General features: G+C 41.2%; 1 protein-coding gene across 6 annotated transcripts in view; it reads left to right on the top strand.

The window, feature by feature from the left end:
- The window catches only part of strbp (spermatid perinuclear RNA binding protein), a 74,214-nt gene that overhangs the window by 47,557 nt on the left and 10,297 nt on the right, over positions 1–16,360 (top strand). For all 6 annotated transcript variants that reach the window (XM_054612041.1, XM_054612038.1, XM_054612036.1 and 3 more), the window contains 10 exons: positions 3,963–4,225; positions 5,147–5,315; positions 7,336–7,591; positions 10,342–10,466; positions 11,374–11,469; positions 11,857–11,968; positions 12,766–12,863; positions 14,140–14,245; positions 15,024–15,107; positions 15,710–15,918. In XM_054612041.1, coding sequence (XP_054468016.1) covers positions 3,963–4,225; positions 5,147–5,315; positions 7,336–7,591; positions 10,342–10,466; positions 11,374–11,469; positions 11,857–11,968; positions 12,766–12,863; positions 14,140–14,245; positions 15,024–15,107; positions 15,710–15,918 — 1,518 coding nt within the window. The remainder of the gene's footprint in view (positions 1–3,962; positions 4,226–5,146; positions 5,316–7,335; positions 7,592–10,341; positions 10,467–11,373; positions 11,470–11,856; positions 11,969–12,765; positions 12,864–14,139; positions 14,246–15,023; positions 15,108–15,709; positions 15,919–16,360) is intronic.

Raw genomic sequence — 16,360 nt, 5'->3', positions numbered from 1 at the left:
GGTTGGATTGTCATTTTGTCAAGTTGTATGCATTAATTTCTTGTTAAACAATCGTTTATTTTTATATACGTGTCTAAGAATTATTTTTGGACCATGCCTGAACCTGAGCGTCCACGGTACGGTTTATCCTCGTCTGGCCCCGTCAGTCTTTACTAATGTGCCTCGAAAGCCTCTTTTAACCCACTACACAAAATCATTTTGGCATCTTCCTGTTTCTCTCTAATGGGACAGCAGGTTTCTTTCTCCCAAAAGGGAGCCCAGCCTTGGCGATGATGCGATGCTGGTCTTGTCTATAGCTTTGGGCCATAAAGCCCCTCTATTATATCTTTTTTAGGACATGGCAAGGGATCAAATTGGCGATCAGCACTTGGATTTATTGTTTGTGCAACCAACTACACAGCAACTCTTGGGCATGATGTTATTCATTTCAAGCGGATCGTTTGAAGAAGACGTTTGGAGACATGTTTCAACTTATTCTGTTTACGCTCTTGCAATCTAACGTGACGTGGAACTGTTTCCTCACTAAAAAGGTCATGGTGATGAGAGCCGACTCTGGATGTATATTGAATTTTTTAGAGAGAGCAGCATTAACTTTGGCTCTATATGACACCTGAACAGAATTTTCACTTCCAAGGATAAGTTTTAGATGAATGTGATGAAATTGGACACAGATCTATTTGGTAAGTTTATGACACTGGGGGGTTTTAGAGGCTTCTGGATAGAGATCTGTGATTTATTTCACTCTCAATCATAGGCTCACACATCGCTCAGTTGGACAGGAGAACATATTGTGTGATGGACCTCTGGGTTATGTGCCGGTCAGGATTGATTCAAGCAAAACCAAGGAGTTGTCTTTAACACACTGAGTATGTATCTTTTTAATCAGGTTGTGAAGAGGGCATGAGAGCAACTTGCACTGAGTATTTCAGATGTATTGTTTGTTTTGGTTTTGGTTTTATTCAACTTTAAGAAAGTTTTGAAAACAGAGTAAAGCATTTAGTTTTTGCAGTCACCATGACATTTTCACTCAACCTTTCTTTTAAACTAGTGTGAAACGGTGAAATCCTGCATCACTTCCTATCTTGGCCACAGCCGCTTACTTATTATGTCACTTGTCTAAATGTCTGCAACATTATCTGGACACATGCTGGCCTAGGGGGTCGATTCCTGTCAGTGAGTCCTCCTTTAATGCTCTGATTTACATGGTGATCAGAGCGGCTGGGCAGTAACTCCCCCATGGTAATACCAACACACACACACACACACATACAGATACATGGACACTCTCTTCGTAATTTGGTTTATGGCGGCAGAAGCTCACATTAGCAACAGCTCATAAAATCTGCGACAGTTGGTCTGTTAAACACCGCTCTAAGACACACAAGTATAGCGATACACATGAAGGTGCACTCACTTTTTTTTAAACATGCTTTTTCTAAAGCCAAAAATATAACTTTTGCTCAAAAAAAAGGTAAAACATCAGTTGGAGAAAATTACTCATAGCTCAATAAAGGAACACTGCAGTGATTCCCAATGTTCAGTTGAAATCTAGTTATTGAAAAATGCATCAACAAATGTGTCATATTTCTTTGAACACAAGCCAAAGATTATAATTTTTTTTATAATATAAAACAGAGACAAGCAGGAAAGTGTAATATTACTTTCATGTATTGTTTTTGGTTCATTTTCTGTCCATCAACTGATGTGCTAGCACAATTTAACCTGTATTGTCTTTATTGTTTTATCCTGATGCCCATGTTATCCTTCTAAAGGAAGAGACATGCTTCAAACCACTCGTGAAGATTTATAGAAGACAGCATTTTAAAAGTATTGAATGACGTAAAATGTCAAATGAAGCCGAGCATGTCAATGTAATCAAAATAAGACATGATGATGGAGATATTAAATATTGGCATATTCTTTCAAGGTATCAAAATTCACTCCATGTCACTCCAGTACCAAAGTGTTGGAGGATCACTGTTGAGTCCCAGCGAGAATGTGCTTGTCCTCCATTCTGTTAATAGCTTTATCTCACTCAATCTGGTGAAAGAGAATGTCACCAGTTCAATTAGGAATGGGATGAAAAGTGTGTGCTTGTGTGTGTATATATTAGTGTGTGCAAGCGTGCGTGCGCAGTTGGTCCTTGGATTTCAAGTAGATTGATAGTAGCGCTCAAGCTACAATATCCATACTACAACAAAAAAGGTCATCTCTTCAGTGTGTGTGTGTGTGTGTGTGTGTGTGTGTGTGTGTGTGTGTGTGTGTGTGTGTGTGTGTGTGTGTGTGTGTGTGTGTGTGTGTGTGTGTGTGTGTGTGTGTGTGTGTGTGTGTGTGTGTGTGTGTGTGTGTGTGTGTGTGTGTGTCAATTATCATGCCTGGTGTGTGGTTCTCTTTGAGTAGATGTGTGTAGTGAATAAAGGGAAATGTGGGTCTTGCAGATAAGCAGCTTGTTGAGAGAAGCCTCTTCATGTTGATTTGGGTTATGTACCTCCGGCGCCTCGGCACAGTGCGACAACCTCTAATGATTAAAAATGAACTTTATCCTCCAGATTCTGGTTACCAAGTGATAAACAATACATTGTAATCTTAATTGTTTATCTCAGATATGACATATCTATGTTTCCCAAAAATAAAGAGAAAAGGAGAAAGTTAAGCAGGAGATATGAAACTATTTAACTATTGTGATATTATTTTAATGTTAACAACAACACAGTTAGTTAAGAAATTAAAGAAATTAAAATTAAGAATACACCAGAATGTTTTTTATGAATATGCTATGATGTGTTATGACAATCATTGTGTATGTATAAATACTGTATATTATCTCATCTGTTGTAATTTTTTCTCTTAATTATAAGACCAGTTCCCCAGATAATTTAAATGATGTGTAATGCTGCAACTGTTACGCTTTGATAATAAATTATAATGCACTCTCAATGTAATTATCCTTGCAAAGGGTTATCCCGTCGACCTTTCTCTACATTGCCACTTAAGTTCCCCGTTGTATCAAATTACATTAGTTTATAGTTAATGGTCAGATTTTTTTAATAATCTCTCACATATCGAAGCCCACCCCTGAAATGCTGTCACACAGGAAAATATGTAAACAGCTGATATATAATTGACATTGCGTATTCATATAAATGCACAGGGACCCATCTGGGTGGTATTAATTGCAGAGTGTGAATCCCAAAACCGTCGTTGCACTTGCTCCTCTCCTCAACCATATGATACCTTTCCCACAGCCCTCCTCTGCTGTTGTCTATTCTCTTCCTTCTTGGCTTACTTGGCATGACCCTTTCTTTTTTCTGCCTTTTTTCTCCCACCTGATCTTCTCCTTTCACTGGTTCCACATAACTCCCAGACAGTAAGAAGGAGCAAATGAGAAAGACCGAAGGGCTGACATAAATTCCCAGGGCCAGAATGTCTGATTGAATTAGGACAGGTGGAGAGGATATGAGGATGGTGGTCAGATGGATTTCTGATAGATGTGTGTGCATGTGTGCATGCATGCGTGTCGGGTCAGTGCCATTAAATGGAAACTGTCACTGAGTTAGAAATTGATTTCTTTCCTTGCTTCTTTCCTGCTTTCATGCAGCCTACATGTGCAGGCTGCATGAAAGCAATGCACAAAAAAAGCAATTTTTACCCTAGCTTGGTGGGACAGTAAGTGTGAATTAGTTTTTTGCTTTTTTGTTGTGGTGCATGCATTTTCGCGATTGTGTGATTGTTTGATTTGGGTGTGTGATGGAGAGAATTGAAGGTACAACAGGGAGACCAAAGCTTGATGGATTAAAGCTCGATCTGTTTTTGAAAACCTCTCTCTAGTGGTGCCCTTGCTGTGTGTTTGTGTTTTCATTGTACAGGTATGTGTGCGTCTTAATGTTTTGATGTTTCCTGTCAATGTTAATCAGAATGTGCTACATTTGATAACTAACTCCTCATTCATCCTTCCTTTTCAGAGGTCCTTCCGTTCCTTTAGTAACGATGACCGCCATGTCATGGCAAAGCACTCCACCATCTACCCCTCCTCTCAGGAGCTGGAAGCCGTTCAGACGCTGGTGTCCACGGTCGAGTGCGCCCTCAAACACGTCTCTGATTGGCTGGACCAGAGCAGCAGCGATGTCCACAGCCAGGTCGATGGCCAACCAGCAGACAGTACAGAGACGGACAAAACTGGCGATGAGCCCAGCAATGAAACTGAGGATTCCACAGAAAGCTACAGGTGGGGTAGTGGTGACACATAGTACAGCTGCAACTCGATAATGTACATTATTTATGATTAATGAATTGATTAATTAGTCTATGAAATGCCTCTTGAGGAATAGGTCAACATATACGGAAATTTTTAATTGATTGTACTTGTATAGCGCTTTTCTAGTCTTCCGACCACTCAAAGCGCTTTGACATTACCAATCAATCACCCATTCATACACTGATGACAGGGGCTACCATGCAAGGTGCCACCTGCACATCAGAACCCTAACTAACATTCACACACATACATACACCACAGGAACAGCCTGCGGGAGCAATTTGGGGTTAAGTGTCTTGCCCAAGGACACATTGGCATGGACTGCCGGAGCCAGGGATTGAACCGCCGATCCTCTGATTGGAGGACGACCCTGCCCTCCACTGAGCCACAGCCGCCCACACTTATTAAATTGAAAGATAAACAGCAGAGGCACGTGTAGCTACAGGAAATAGGAAATTACTTAACCACTTGAAAAACTCTGGGCAGACTTTCCATGGTCGGCTTTCTTCATTAATCGTTCTATTCAGGGTTTACAACTTCCCTTTCAGGTCTTGTATTGCCTTGTCAGATCCTATCTTGCAATCTTGTATTTTTAACTGTTAATTAAGATATTGAAACATATTGAAATAGTGTGTTAATTTTAAGCAGTGGTATTATGTTTAGAAAATGTGTCGTAAACCCCTTTAGGACATAGTTTGAAATATAAGACGTGATGATGAATACATTATCAAGTAAGGATTTGAATTCCTGTGCCAGGATAGATTTTATTGGCAATAAAGGGATGTAGTAAAGTTTGAATTTACTCAGCTGTAAACTGACATGTGTGTCCTCATTGTTTAAAACTACATGAGATAGGAATGTTACCTGTTGTCTACTTTTCTTTAAAAACAGAGAGCCCAGCAGTGGTGGCGTGCTGTGTGGGGTGATGAGGATCGGCCTCGTGGCCAAAGGCCTCCTGATCAAAGGCGACATGGACCTGGAGCTGGTGCTGATGTGCAGAGACAAACCCACGCAGACACTGCTGGACACTGTCTGTCACAATTTGCCCACACAGATAGAGGTTAGAAACACACATCAACATGCACAGACCCACACATACACAGATGCATGCATATAGGCACATAATGCTGCTTCTTAGTCTCTGTCTTTTGTTTTCTCATTCACACTGCATCAAACTTTGAGTCATAGCCTTCCAAATCTAACACAAAAATCTCTATTTTTATTGAACAGTCTTCTCCAACGTCAAATTAAGCTATTTGGATAAGCTTCGGTATTTTATTGAGTGTTTCTGCTTAGATTGGCATCTCTGCTATGTGTGTGTGTGTATAAAAGTTCACGTGTCAGTGTAGAGAGAGGCATGTTGGCATAAGAAGGCAAGTGGCATCAATGTCGTCAAGTGAGAAGTTGAGAGGTGTTTTAGTATGTATGTGTGATTAATGCTCTCGTCACTACCGCAGTGTCTGGTTTCCTCATTAACAAGTCATGATACAGAAATACAAAACACATTGATCCCTACAAGTCACACGGAGTGCTCAGAAAATGCAAGCAAAGATAGGCATGACTTATTTTCAATTCTATGACTTTTGCTCTTAGACTTGTTTGCATGTAACTTTAAATGATCTGGGAATTAAATTGTATTATACGTTTCAGGCATTATGTAGTTTATAGGGATTAGATTCACACTTGTAAACTCCTTGTCATTGTCAGATGTGTGTATATATATATATATATATATATATATATATATATATATATATATATATTAAAGCGCAATGCGCTTTAACATGGCCAACTAGGGCAAAAATTACTCAATGAATAGATTTTGCCAATGTGCCTCTTCTCTGCCCATTCTCTTTAGTAGTTAAGTGGTGTGAAAGAGAACAACATTACTGTGCGTGTGTGTGTCTATGTGTGTGTGTGGGTGCAGAGAGGTAATGTCTCGGCCCAGTGAACAGAGATTCAGATTTACTCATCAAGGCCAAATGGGATGTAGATGGGCCCTCTGTAACTCCCTGCTCACTAAAGCAGTGTTAGAAACACACACACACTTGTTTGGGCTTGTTTAAAGACATCGCATTGACTATCATGAATGACATATAAACTAAGCCTTAACTCCATCCCTTAAAATGAGCGATGAACCTCGTGAGGACCATTTTTTTGCCTCCGCATTGGACCTGAGTTCATATACTGTGAATGGATGACATATTTAGTGCCCAACAATAAAAATAATGCAAGTACACACACATACACAAACAAACACAGTCCACTTGAAAGTAGGGTCTATGCTTTATACAACATAAAACAAATAATCACACACACTTATGCTGTGATTTAGTTCAGATCTTCTGTTTATTCAATATCGTCGTTCATGATTTGATATGTTTTTGTGAGTCTGTGTGTACCTGTTTTTACCTGTATAATAATTGTGTGATCATTTGTCTAAGTGTTTTAGTGGGCGAGACTGCAGGTCGTTTTGAGAATAGATTTTATAGTTGTTGTTGTTATCCCATTAATTTTTGTATGTACAGGTCAGCAGTAATTGATTCCTCCAGAATGGGAGGTGAATGAAGCATAGCGTGTATATGGATAGACAATTTCACTAATAGATGTAGACACATAAATACACACATATCATTACTTTTTTTTTTTTCATCGAATGCATTTCACAGCTTTACTTCAGTGCCCTTTATTTAATTGCATGTTGTCAAGAGTGAAATCGAGATGGGTGTTGTACTGTTGGTACAAATGTTACTTTTAAAACAATTTTTTTGCCCATTATTAAATGTGGACAAGCAAGTTGGATACTTCTCACATATCAACATCCTGCTTTAGTTCAAGATACCCGTCACATCTTACAGAACAAATTAGCCATGATTCAAAATATCAAGAGAACATCAGCTTCTGTAATATATCATTTGAAATGTCTCCTGTCATACCTGGTCATGTTGTTGCAGCATCTTGAAGCAGAAGTAGGCTCAGATTTGTTTTCCTTTTTTGTATTTTTTTTTCTATCTGCACGGAGTCATGTTGTGACCTTGGCCGCTCTGACCATCTAGTTATGTTCGTTTGACACATGACAGAAGCTGACAGAAGAGAAATATGAGGTCACAAGCTCCTTGCCCGAGGCGGCCATCTTGGTACGAACTACAACAGACCCTAAACTCACGCTGACGATTACCCTCACCTCGCCGACTATGAGGGAAGATGAGGAGGAAGAGGAGGAGGAGGAAGAAGAAGAGGAGGAGCTGGAGAATGGGGAGGAAAGACAGGAGGACGAAGAAGAGGAGGAGAAAGTGGGTGATGAGAAGGAGGAGCAGGAGAAGCAGAATGGGCGAGGTAGGAACACACAAGTGACAGTTTTTCCCGTTTCTCACTACACACCCCAACACGTCATTTCATGTTATAACGTATTTGTATATTTAATAGAACAGTTTTATTTCCCTCAAACAAGAGGTATGGCCTCATTAACTGATGCTAAAGAAAGACGGCTGCATGGTGCATACCAGAGCTGAAACACATATGAATTGTTGAGTGTTCAGTCTAATAACAACCCCCCCCACCCCACCCACCCCCGTAGCAGGAACTGATTATAAGTGGTTGTGGGAGGTGGGACAAGACGGCAAGGCCAACAGGCCAGCAAAATCAATAACCGAGCAGTAGCAAGCTGCTCATCCATCCTGTGGCTCCCGTCCAACTAGACACTCAGGTCTCAGAGAGAGATGAAAGATAGCAAGAAGGTTAGCCGTACATCACGCCACGAGCCGCGGCAAGACGGAGAGGAACGCTCATATTTTTCCTCTCTCGCACATCAAGAATAGCACACAGGCATGCACACGCAAACACACTGAGTGGATGACATGCACACACACAGTCGTATTTCGTACCTGACTGATAGAGATACCTGTGACACTAGATGTCTAATTGCTCAGATATCATCAGGCACCCGTGGCATTGAGGGATGTGGGCCAGTGTGTCTAATAGGGTCGTGTCGTAAAAGGCAGGGTGTAATGCTTTTACACATTAACACATGCACTGACAGGCACAGATACCAGTGGTGTTTTCCAATGACCTCCTGCAGCTCTCTTACAACTATGGCTGATCTTTTCTGGTTAGAACTTTATAAACGTATTTTGAGTGTGTTTAAACTATTTCAAGCGTATGCACAACATGGTACACACATGTAATAGGATTAAAAGCAGTAAGCTCTGGCTATTTAAATGCTCTGATCAATAATGCCTTCTGGTTTGACGTCAGGCAATCAATACATTGATTTAAAATAGCGCGGAGTAATTTTATCTGCCACTTTAGTCAGTCACCATGTGAATCCGGGTTACTGTGTTTGTTTGTATAAATTTCACAAGACTATGTATGGTTTAATATTTGATTGAATATATGTTGCATGCTCTTTGAGCTCAGATGCAGGTCACTGCTTCTGTGGCGGAAAATTTGAGGAGACACGGAAGCAAAGGGATTTTTTTTTTGAATCAGACTGAAAGATAGGACAGCAACAATAACACAGAAGGAGATAATGATAAAATAAGAGCTCTGACTGAGGGTTCAGCCAGCGGAGCGTTTGAGAGAGCAGTGGGAGGACAAGCAAGCGAGAGGAGAAACACTATAATGATCCACTATCAACAGACAAGTCCCACATGCTGCTAGGTTCACGCTGACAGACCTTCAGATACACCGTTACACATCACATAGAAACACAAATACACACACACACACACACACACACACACCGCTGCATGCAATAGACAGAGGGAGAGCTACGCCGCAATAATGACTGGATGAGTTCAGGGATAATGTGAGATAGATGTGCTCAAGACACATTTTCATTTTCTATGGGAGAGTGATGCAGAAAATATTTACCTAGTCGTGTTTTCATAGAGACCCAAAGGGCTCTTTAGTGTGTTTTATGTCACTTCCACTAGGTCCCACACACAATAAACCCCCTTCAGAAACCCATGTAATGGCACTCATTCATACACAGCTGCGTTTGATTCAGCTCGCCTTGCACCTCAGATATCCCGGATACTAAAGTAGCAGAATTGGTGAGCTCGTAGCAACTCCAACATCAGTGTGAGGTTGGCAGCATGAATCAAACGCTTACATATAAAAGCGCAAGAATGCTCCTCTTCTTACCAACCCGATGCTCTGACTAAACCCTGCCTGGATCCCTCTTGTGTTGTGTTTGTCTGAGACTGGGTCAAACTATCTTAGAATTTTTTTATTTTTTTTTTCTTTTCTTTTCAGTTCTACTTTAGGAGCGCTTGATTCTGTGTTTGCCCAGACAGGGAGTTGATTTGTTTTCTCTGCAACATATTTCTTTAAGCCTGTGAAATCAAGTGCACCTTAAGTAAATCCAGAAGAAAAATGAACTTCTATTTTGACTCCTGCTTGGCGCGGATTGGATCAAAATAAATGAAATCCTCCTCAAATACATAAAGGAGAGATTGATTTACCTTGCTGGGCACAGCCGAATGAATGGTTGTGTCCCAACAATGCCCACACATTAAATCAAACACTCCTTAGGTATTTGTTTGCTGTATGTCTTTGGGGGGCTCTCCATCCATAAACATTGTCTCTTCCCTTGTGACCCCGGCTGCTCTCCCTTTCACTGATTTGTCAGTGACTGGATGGATGAAAACTACTAAATCACTGTTGAATAGTGTGTGTCATTTTCAACACATGTACTGTTTGTATACGGGGGACGGTGCACCCTGTATTAATACGTGCTTAAGATGTCAACATGTGATGCAGTTACCACATGTTAGACTGATCACAGTGTTGAAAATGACGCACCGTTTATAGAGTGATGTGGACTTTCTGTGCATTCATCACAGATCTGTGACCTGTAGAGAGTCGGCGCTTCCTACGAGGAGGGGAACAACTTTATGGCATGAAAAGCACCTTGTATGTACCAAAATATCCATGCATGTGTGTGTGTATGTGTGCATTCACACTCAATATCAAGTGTGTCTGCACACATTCACACACGCACAATTTAAACACACACACACTCAGACATGACGTGTGTGTGTTTTTTACGTTCTCTATATTGGGTTGTTATTGTTTTGTGGCAGTGTTGGGTGCTGCTGCGCAGAGAGTGGAGGCTGAGGAGGAGGAGGAGGAGGAGGAGGGGGAGGTGCTGGATAGACACAGATGTCTGTTGGCCCTGGCAGCGCTGCGACACGCCAAGTGGTTCCAGGTCGGCACCCACTCACTTCCTGTCTTCCTGCCCGATGCTTATTGTAGCCTGACGATTCACCCAGAGGGCATACACTCGCTGCCAGCTAGTGCTGTGGTGCTAATTATCAGATCAGACTCATCTAGAATAGATATAAGTATGGAAACATGACTTACTAACATCACTTTAAATGTACATGTTAGAATTATTGCAAATTATCTTAAAGTTAAAGGCAATATGGCTAATAAACATGTGTTTTTGAATGCCCATCACCACTTCAGTTATCAGGATGTTGTTTTTCAACATTGGATCAAACATTTAACATTAGTTACATAAAACTTTCAGAGTCACAGTCTTTAAATTTATTCCAAAAAGTGATTTTTTTTGCACTCCTATGAACTTGCAAAAAAGAGGAATCTTAGAAGAATCGTAAGGCTACAAAAGCAATGAATAATACTTGTTTTTCTTTTTGGCTATTATGTGAACCTGCCTGCTCTGTACAGTATGTCAATGCTTCCCTTTGATTCCCCTCCCATACCCCTCCCCATCTATCTCCCAACTCACTTAAATATTCTGAAGTTACGCAAACACTTTACGTTCAGAATGTAGGTCTTTTCTGTTGACAAAACTATAAGAGATTCTTTATTTTTTTTAATTAATGGAACATTTTTAGTAAAACATGTTTAGTGAACTTAATTCAAAATGTTTAGTGTCTCCAGAACTCAGGATATTCATTCTCTGTGGGGTTCATTGTCACTTCATTACGTGGTTTTGTCATGTAAAGCAGGCTGTTTATCTGTATGTGTTTGCACAAATACCACTCCTCGTGCACTCAATTTGTTCTCTACCTCCCTCTTTCTGTTTAATCTTCCTTCTCGCATCCCTCCGCCTTTCCTTCGTCTCCCCTCGATTGCTCGATCTCTCTCAGGCTCGAGTGAACGGGCTCAAGTCCTGCGTTATCGTTCTCAGGATACTTAGAGACATGTGCAATAGACACCCCGTCTGGGAACCTCTCAAGGGATGGGTGAGTCTTTTGCTGTAATTACCCGTGTTTGAGTGTTAATCCTATGAAATAAAAAGAAAGTGTTCAGCCCCCTTGAACTTTTATTCATTTTAATGCTGTTGTCTGCATTTGTGCATACAAAATACCCTTCATCACCCTGCTATATTTGGAAGCTCCTATTTTCCTACGAGGCTGACGAATTCCTGTGTATGCCATAAAACAGGGTCTCATTAATATCTGATAGACAGACATTTTAATTTTGTTAGCAAGAAAGCTGAATTATGTCTATTTGAGAAAACCGCTAAAATGTGTGTCCACAATATTTAAGCAACATATGGTGATATATTGTTTGAAATATTTTTGCATGTTCATCTGTCTTCATATGTTTGTGCGCGTTTGTTCTTGAAGCCCTTAGAGCTCATCTGCGAGAAGGCAATTGCCACCTGCAACAGACCTCTCGGGGCTGGAGAAGCCCTGCGTCGAGTCATGGAGTGTCTGGCCTCAGGCATACTGCTACCAGGTAATGGATCCATGGTGGATGTATGAATATACACAGATGGGAAGATAAGAGAAATCAACAGAGGAGCATGTGTGTTTCCATGCAAATTGGCATCGCTGGTGAGCGTAGGTAGGGAACATGCTAGGTTTGGGTAGATGAGAAGATACATCGAGGCTCTGCCTGGCACATTTTTGAGCTGTTACTCTCTTAGAGAGGTCGAGACATTATCGGTGACCCAGCACCGCACAGCTGTCTGAGGAAAGTCATTATTATGAGAGCATCTTAATTAGGAGCAGCTGCAGGGTTTCTTACAGAATGTTGTGCGCCATTGGCGAAAAATATTCAAAAGTATCTGAAAGCTGAGTTTCATTTTACTTGATTTAGGAAATTGAATTTGGATGCTAAATATATAGAAAGCAGTGTATATGAATGTTTAATTTTAATCTAGGATTATTTTAAGGGAAAACGTGCTACACTGGCAGGAGAATATTAACCAATAGATATAACACACATATGGACCAATTAGAGGATGAGGACTCTTACCCCTTTAATTAAGTGACTGGTTTTATTACCTCACTGCCAGTTTGACCAGTTAAATTTGCTTATATCTGCTGTTGTCCATTATGATAGCCAGGATTTCCATCGGCACTTGTTTCATAACAGTGAAGCTAAATTAAATGTTGCTAAGCTGCAGTGTCAGTAAATGAAGTGTCAACAACTGACTGTGTGACTGTGTGACTGTGTGTGTGTGTGTGTGTGTGACTGTGTGTGTGCGTGTGCGTGTGCGTGTGTGTGTTGTCTTCTGTGGCTTCCCCCAGGTGGTCCAGGTTTACACGACCCATGTGAGAAAGAGCCAACAAACACACTCGCCAACATGACCGACCAGCAGGCTGAGGCCATTACCCACCGTGCACAGGTACACACACACACACACACACACACACACACACACACACACACACACACACACACACACACACACACACACACACACACACACACACACACACACACACACACACACACACACACACGTCAGCTTAAAGACACAGTTGTTATCACCCAGCTGCACTTGCCCTGAGCTGTCAGTGTGTGGGAATCTGTAAGCAACACGCCTATTACCATACAGACAGACCCCATCACCACCCTAACCACACAATCTGCATGCACAATCACACACACACTTGTGCGTGCGCTTCTCCAGAAAGAGCCATGTGGTGCTGCATTTTAATGATTGGTGTGGGAAACTATTGCCATTGTAAGCCATAAATCCATCTCTGACAGCCCGAGGACAGTATTTGTGTGCATGTACTTTGGGTGTGCGTGCCGTCATGTCCTTCTTCACACACACACACACACACACACACACACACACACACACACACACACACACACACACACACACACACACACACACACACACCACACACACACACCACACACACTCCACTGAGCAGGGCAGCCTCTGAGCCACATGGCTTAGTGATTCCTGCCGTCCATTTCCTTTTGAAGGCAGCCGGAACGAGGCTGGAATGTCAATGGGGATAATTGTATTGGAGCAGATACAAGAGCAGATATTAGAGAGGGAGCTGTTCTGTCAATGAGCTACACCAAGCCTCATGAATATCTGAGACACTCTACCTCCCTAGCCACTGTGGCAAGTTTCTGATTGTTTGTGTAAATTGAGGATGTATACCGTAGAAGAGGTTTTTTTTCTTCTTCTTTTTTTTTTTTAAGAAGTTTCGACATTCATTAATGCACAGACCTGGCCAAGATTTAGTGCTCATTTACATATGTACACATGTGCCCATGTGCTGCTATGTTTAGTCTTTGCCTCTTGATATTTGTGAAGATGAATCATTACATCAGCCTGAATATAGATTACCTTCTTCTCTGTCTCAGTCATTCAACCAGAATTTACCAACGTTGTCCTACATTATCACACCAGCTTCATTCCACATTTAATGAAAACGCTACAACAGAATTTCATGGATTCATCTTCCTCTATTAATTAGCATTATGGGAAATGTAGGATCTAACTTTCAGTTAAGTACAATACTAAATTGCTGGAGTACCTCTTTGCCAGTATAGGGGCAGCAAAGGATTTGAAAATTGATGTTCATATTGTAAATACAGTTAAAATGCATTTTCTCAGTTTTTCTTTATTTTCTCGTGTGTTTTACGTCCAACAGCATTCTCTCAGACTCATGGCGTTCGGACAAATCTACAAGGTGTTGGAGATGGAGCCTCTTCCCTCAAATAAACCATCGCAGAAATATCCTTGGTCTGATAAAGAAGGTGTGTCTACACGCCTGTCTGATCAGTCTACCTCACCCTGTGTATCTCTGTCTTCTGTTTAAATTTCCTCCACATCTGTCTGTCTGTATGTTACCATTTTTTACTTTGTCTCTTTTCGGTGAAAAGTCTTTTTTCATCAGTCCATCTTTCATACTTGAAACCTACAGCATTCAGGGAGATGGTTTCGGTCATAGGTCGGACTTCCCATCAAATCTTTTCTCACATGACATGACCTTTCTGGATGCGTTTGGTGTTTTTTTATACACACCAGCATTGACAGCCCTGTCAATATTGCTGGCATGTGAAGCACCACATAAATATGATGTTTAGCCAGCCTTTAAAACTATATGTATATTTTTTTTTTAGTGTCGCACCAAAAACATTGTAGCCTTGTTGAAATGTGCGTGATGTGGTTTATAGGGGAATCGTTCTGCTTTTGTTCATTTTTGGCAAATTTTCAAGGCGACTTTCATGAAAAGCCGATTCAAGCTTTTGTGGCCTCATGACGCTGACATGGCAAATTTCATTAAGGTGCATGCAAGAAAGAAGCTTATAAGTTTTCCTCATTGTTTGACCTTTTGCTGGTCTGCCTCTCTGTTATGTTTATCCTGTCTGTGGGTTTATCCATCTTAATGCTTCTTCTTACATATTGCCTCTTTTCTGTCACACATAAGTGCCTTTGTTTGTGTTCATATTACTACATCTCTTGTAGTCACTGATTGATTTGTAACTCTATGTATGTTTCTCTCTGGGTCTCTCCCTCTTTGCTTTCTCTCAGGCTTAGGTCTGAAGAGGCCATACGAGGATGGCTCCATGGATGACAAGGATATCATCAAGAAGATGAAGAGGAATCTTAGGAAAGGTAAGTAAGGGAAGGAAAGAACATTTTTAAATTTGTTTCTCATGCTTTTAATTTGAATTCACATCAATTATTTTACATTTATTTTTATTCAAACCACTAAAAACAAAGCAGCACAATGCTTAGAGATGGAAGTAATCATATTCTGTTATCTGCAGACAAGCACTGCTTCTCTCCCCAATTTCTATTTTTTCCCTGTCTACTTCTCTCCACATTCCTTCCATCCCTCGGAGGCAGATCAATAGTATTGATTGCTAATGTTTTAGTAGGCCACCCAACCATCTCCAGCTCTTTCTTCATACAAGGAGAAGATGATCCACGCCTAATGGAGATGGAGAGGCATTTTTAGATATTGGCAAACACGAGGATAGTGATTGAAAGAGAACGAAAATAGAGAGGCACCTTTATTCATCATGAAAAAAACGCCGAGTGTGCTGAAAACCTTTTAGAAAATGTGATTTATTACATACAGCATCTCTGAATTGGCCCAGTCTGTCCAATTTCGGCTGAATAATTGGTACACCCCCCGACAAAACCTTTTTAAATCTATCCTAATATGCTCTACTTTCTACTGTAACCATACCCCCTCCATCTTTTTGCATTAGTCCTCGACAGTAAAGCCATAGACTCCAACCAGCCAATGAATGCCCTGATGCGGTTGAACCAGATCCGGCCCGGGCTGCAGTATCGCCTGCTGTCCCAGTCGGGCCCGGTTCACGCTCCAGTCTTCACCATGTCCGTGGATCTGGATGGAACCATTTATGAAGCATCTGGATCCTCCAAGAAGACCGCCAAGCTCCACGTCGCTGTTAAGGTAAGGAGGAAAGTGTGTGTGGTGTGTATGAACAACTGACAGCAGAAGAACATCCTCTCTGATATATTTTGTGCTCATGTGGACACACTGTTCACAGAACAGCGAAATGATGAAAGACCCATGAATAAAAAAGAGAGATCATTTTGGCTACCTGAAGAACTTTCCAAGCTCCAGCTGCAGTCCAAACCTGTGTGTATCTATAAATATGATTTTTTTTTTTTTTTTTCTGTCTGTCTCTCTGTCTCTCTGTGTGTGTGTGTGTGTGTGTGTGTGTGTGTGTGTGTGTGTGTGTGTGTGTGTGTGTGTGTGTGTGTGTGTGTGTGTGTGTGTGTGTGTGTGTGTGTGTGTGTGTGTGTGTGTGTGTGTGTGTGTGTGTGTGTGTGTGTGTGTGTGTGTGGAGGTGGGCAAATCCATGTAATCCCAAAGTGGTTGTGAACAAAGA

The sequence above is a fragment of the Anoplopoma fimbria genome, chromosome 14, assembly GCF_027596085.1.
Source record: "Anoplopoma fimbria isolate UVic2021 breed Golden Eagle Sablefish chromosome 14, Afim_UVic_2022, whole genome shotgun sequence".
In the NCBI taxonomy this organism is placed as follows: domain Eukaryota; kingdom Metazoa; phylum Chordata; class Actinopteri; order Perciformes; family Anoplopomatidae; genus Anoplopoma; species Anoplopoma fimbria.
Note: the sequence above shows the minus strand (reverse complement) of the source record. Positions and strands in the feature narration are given on the sequence as shown.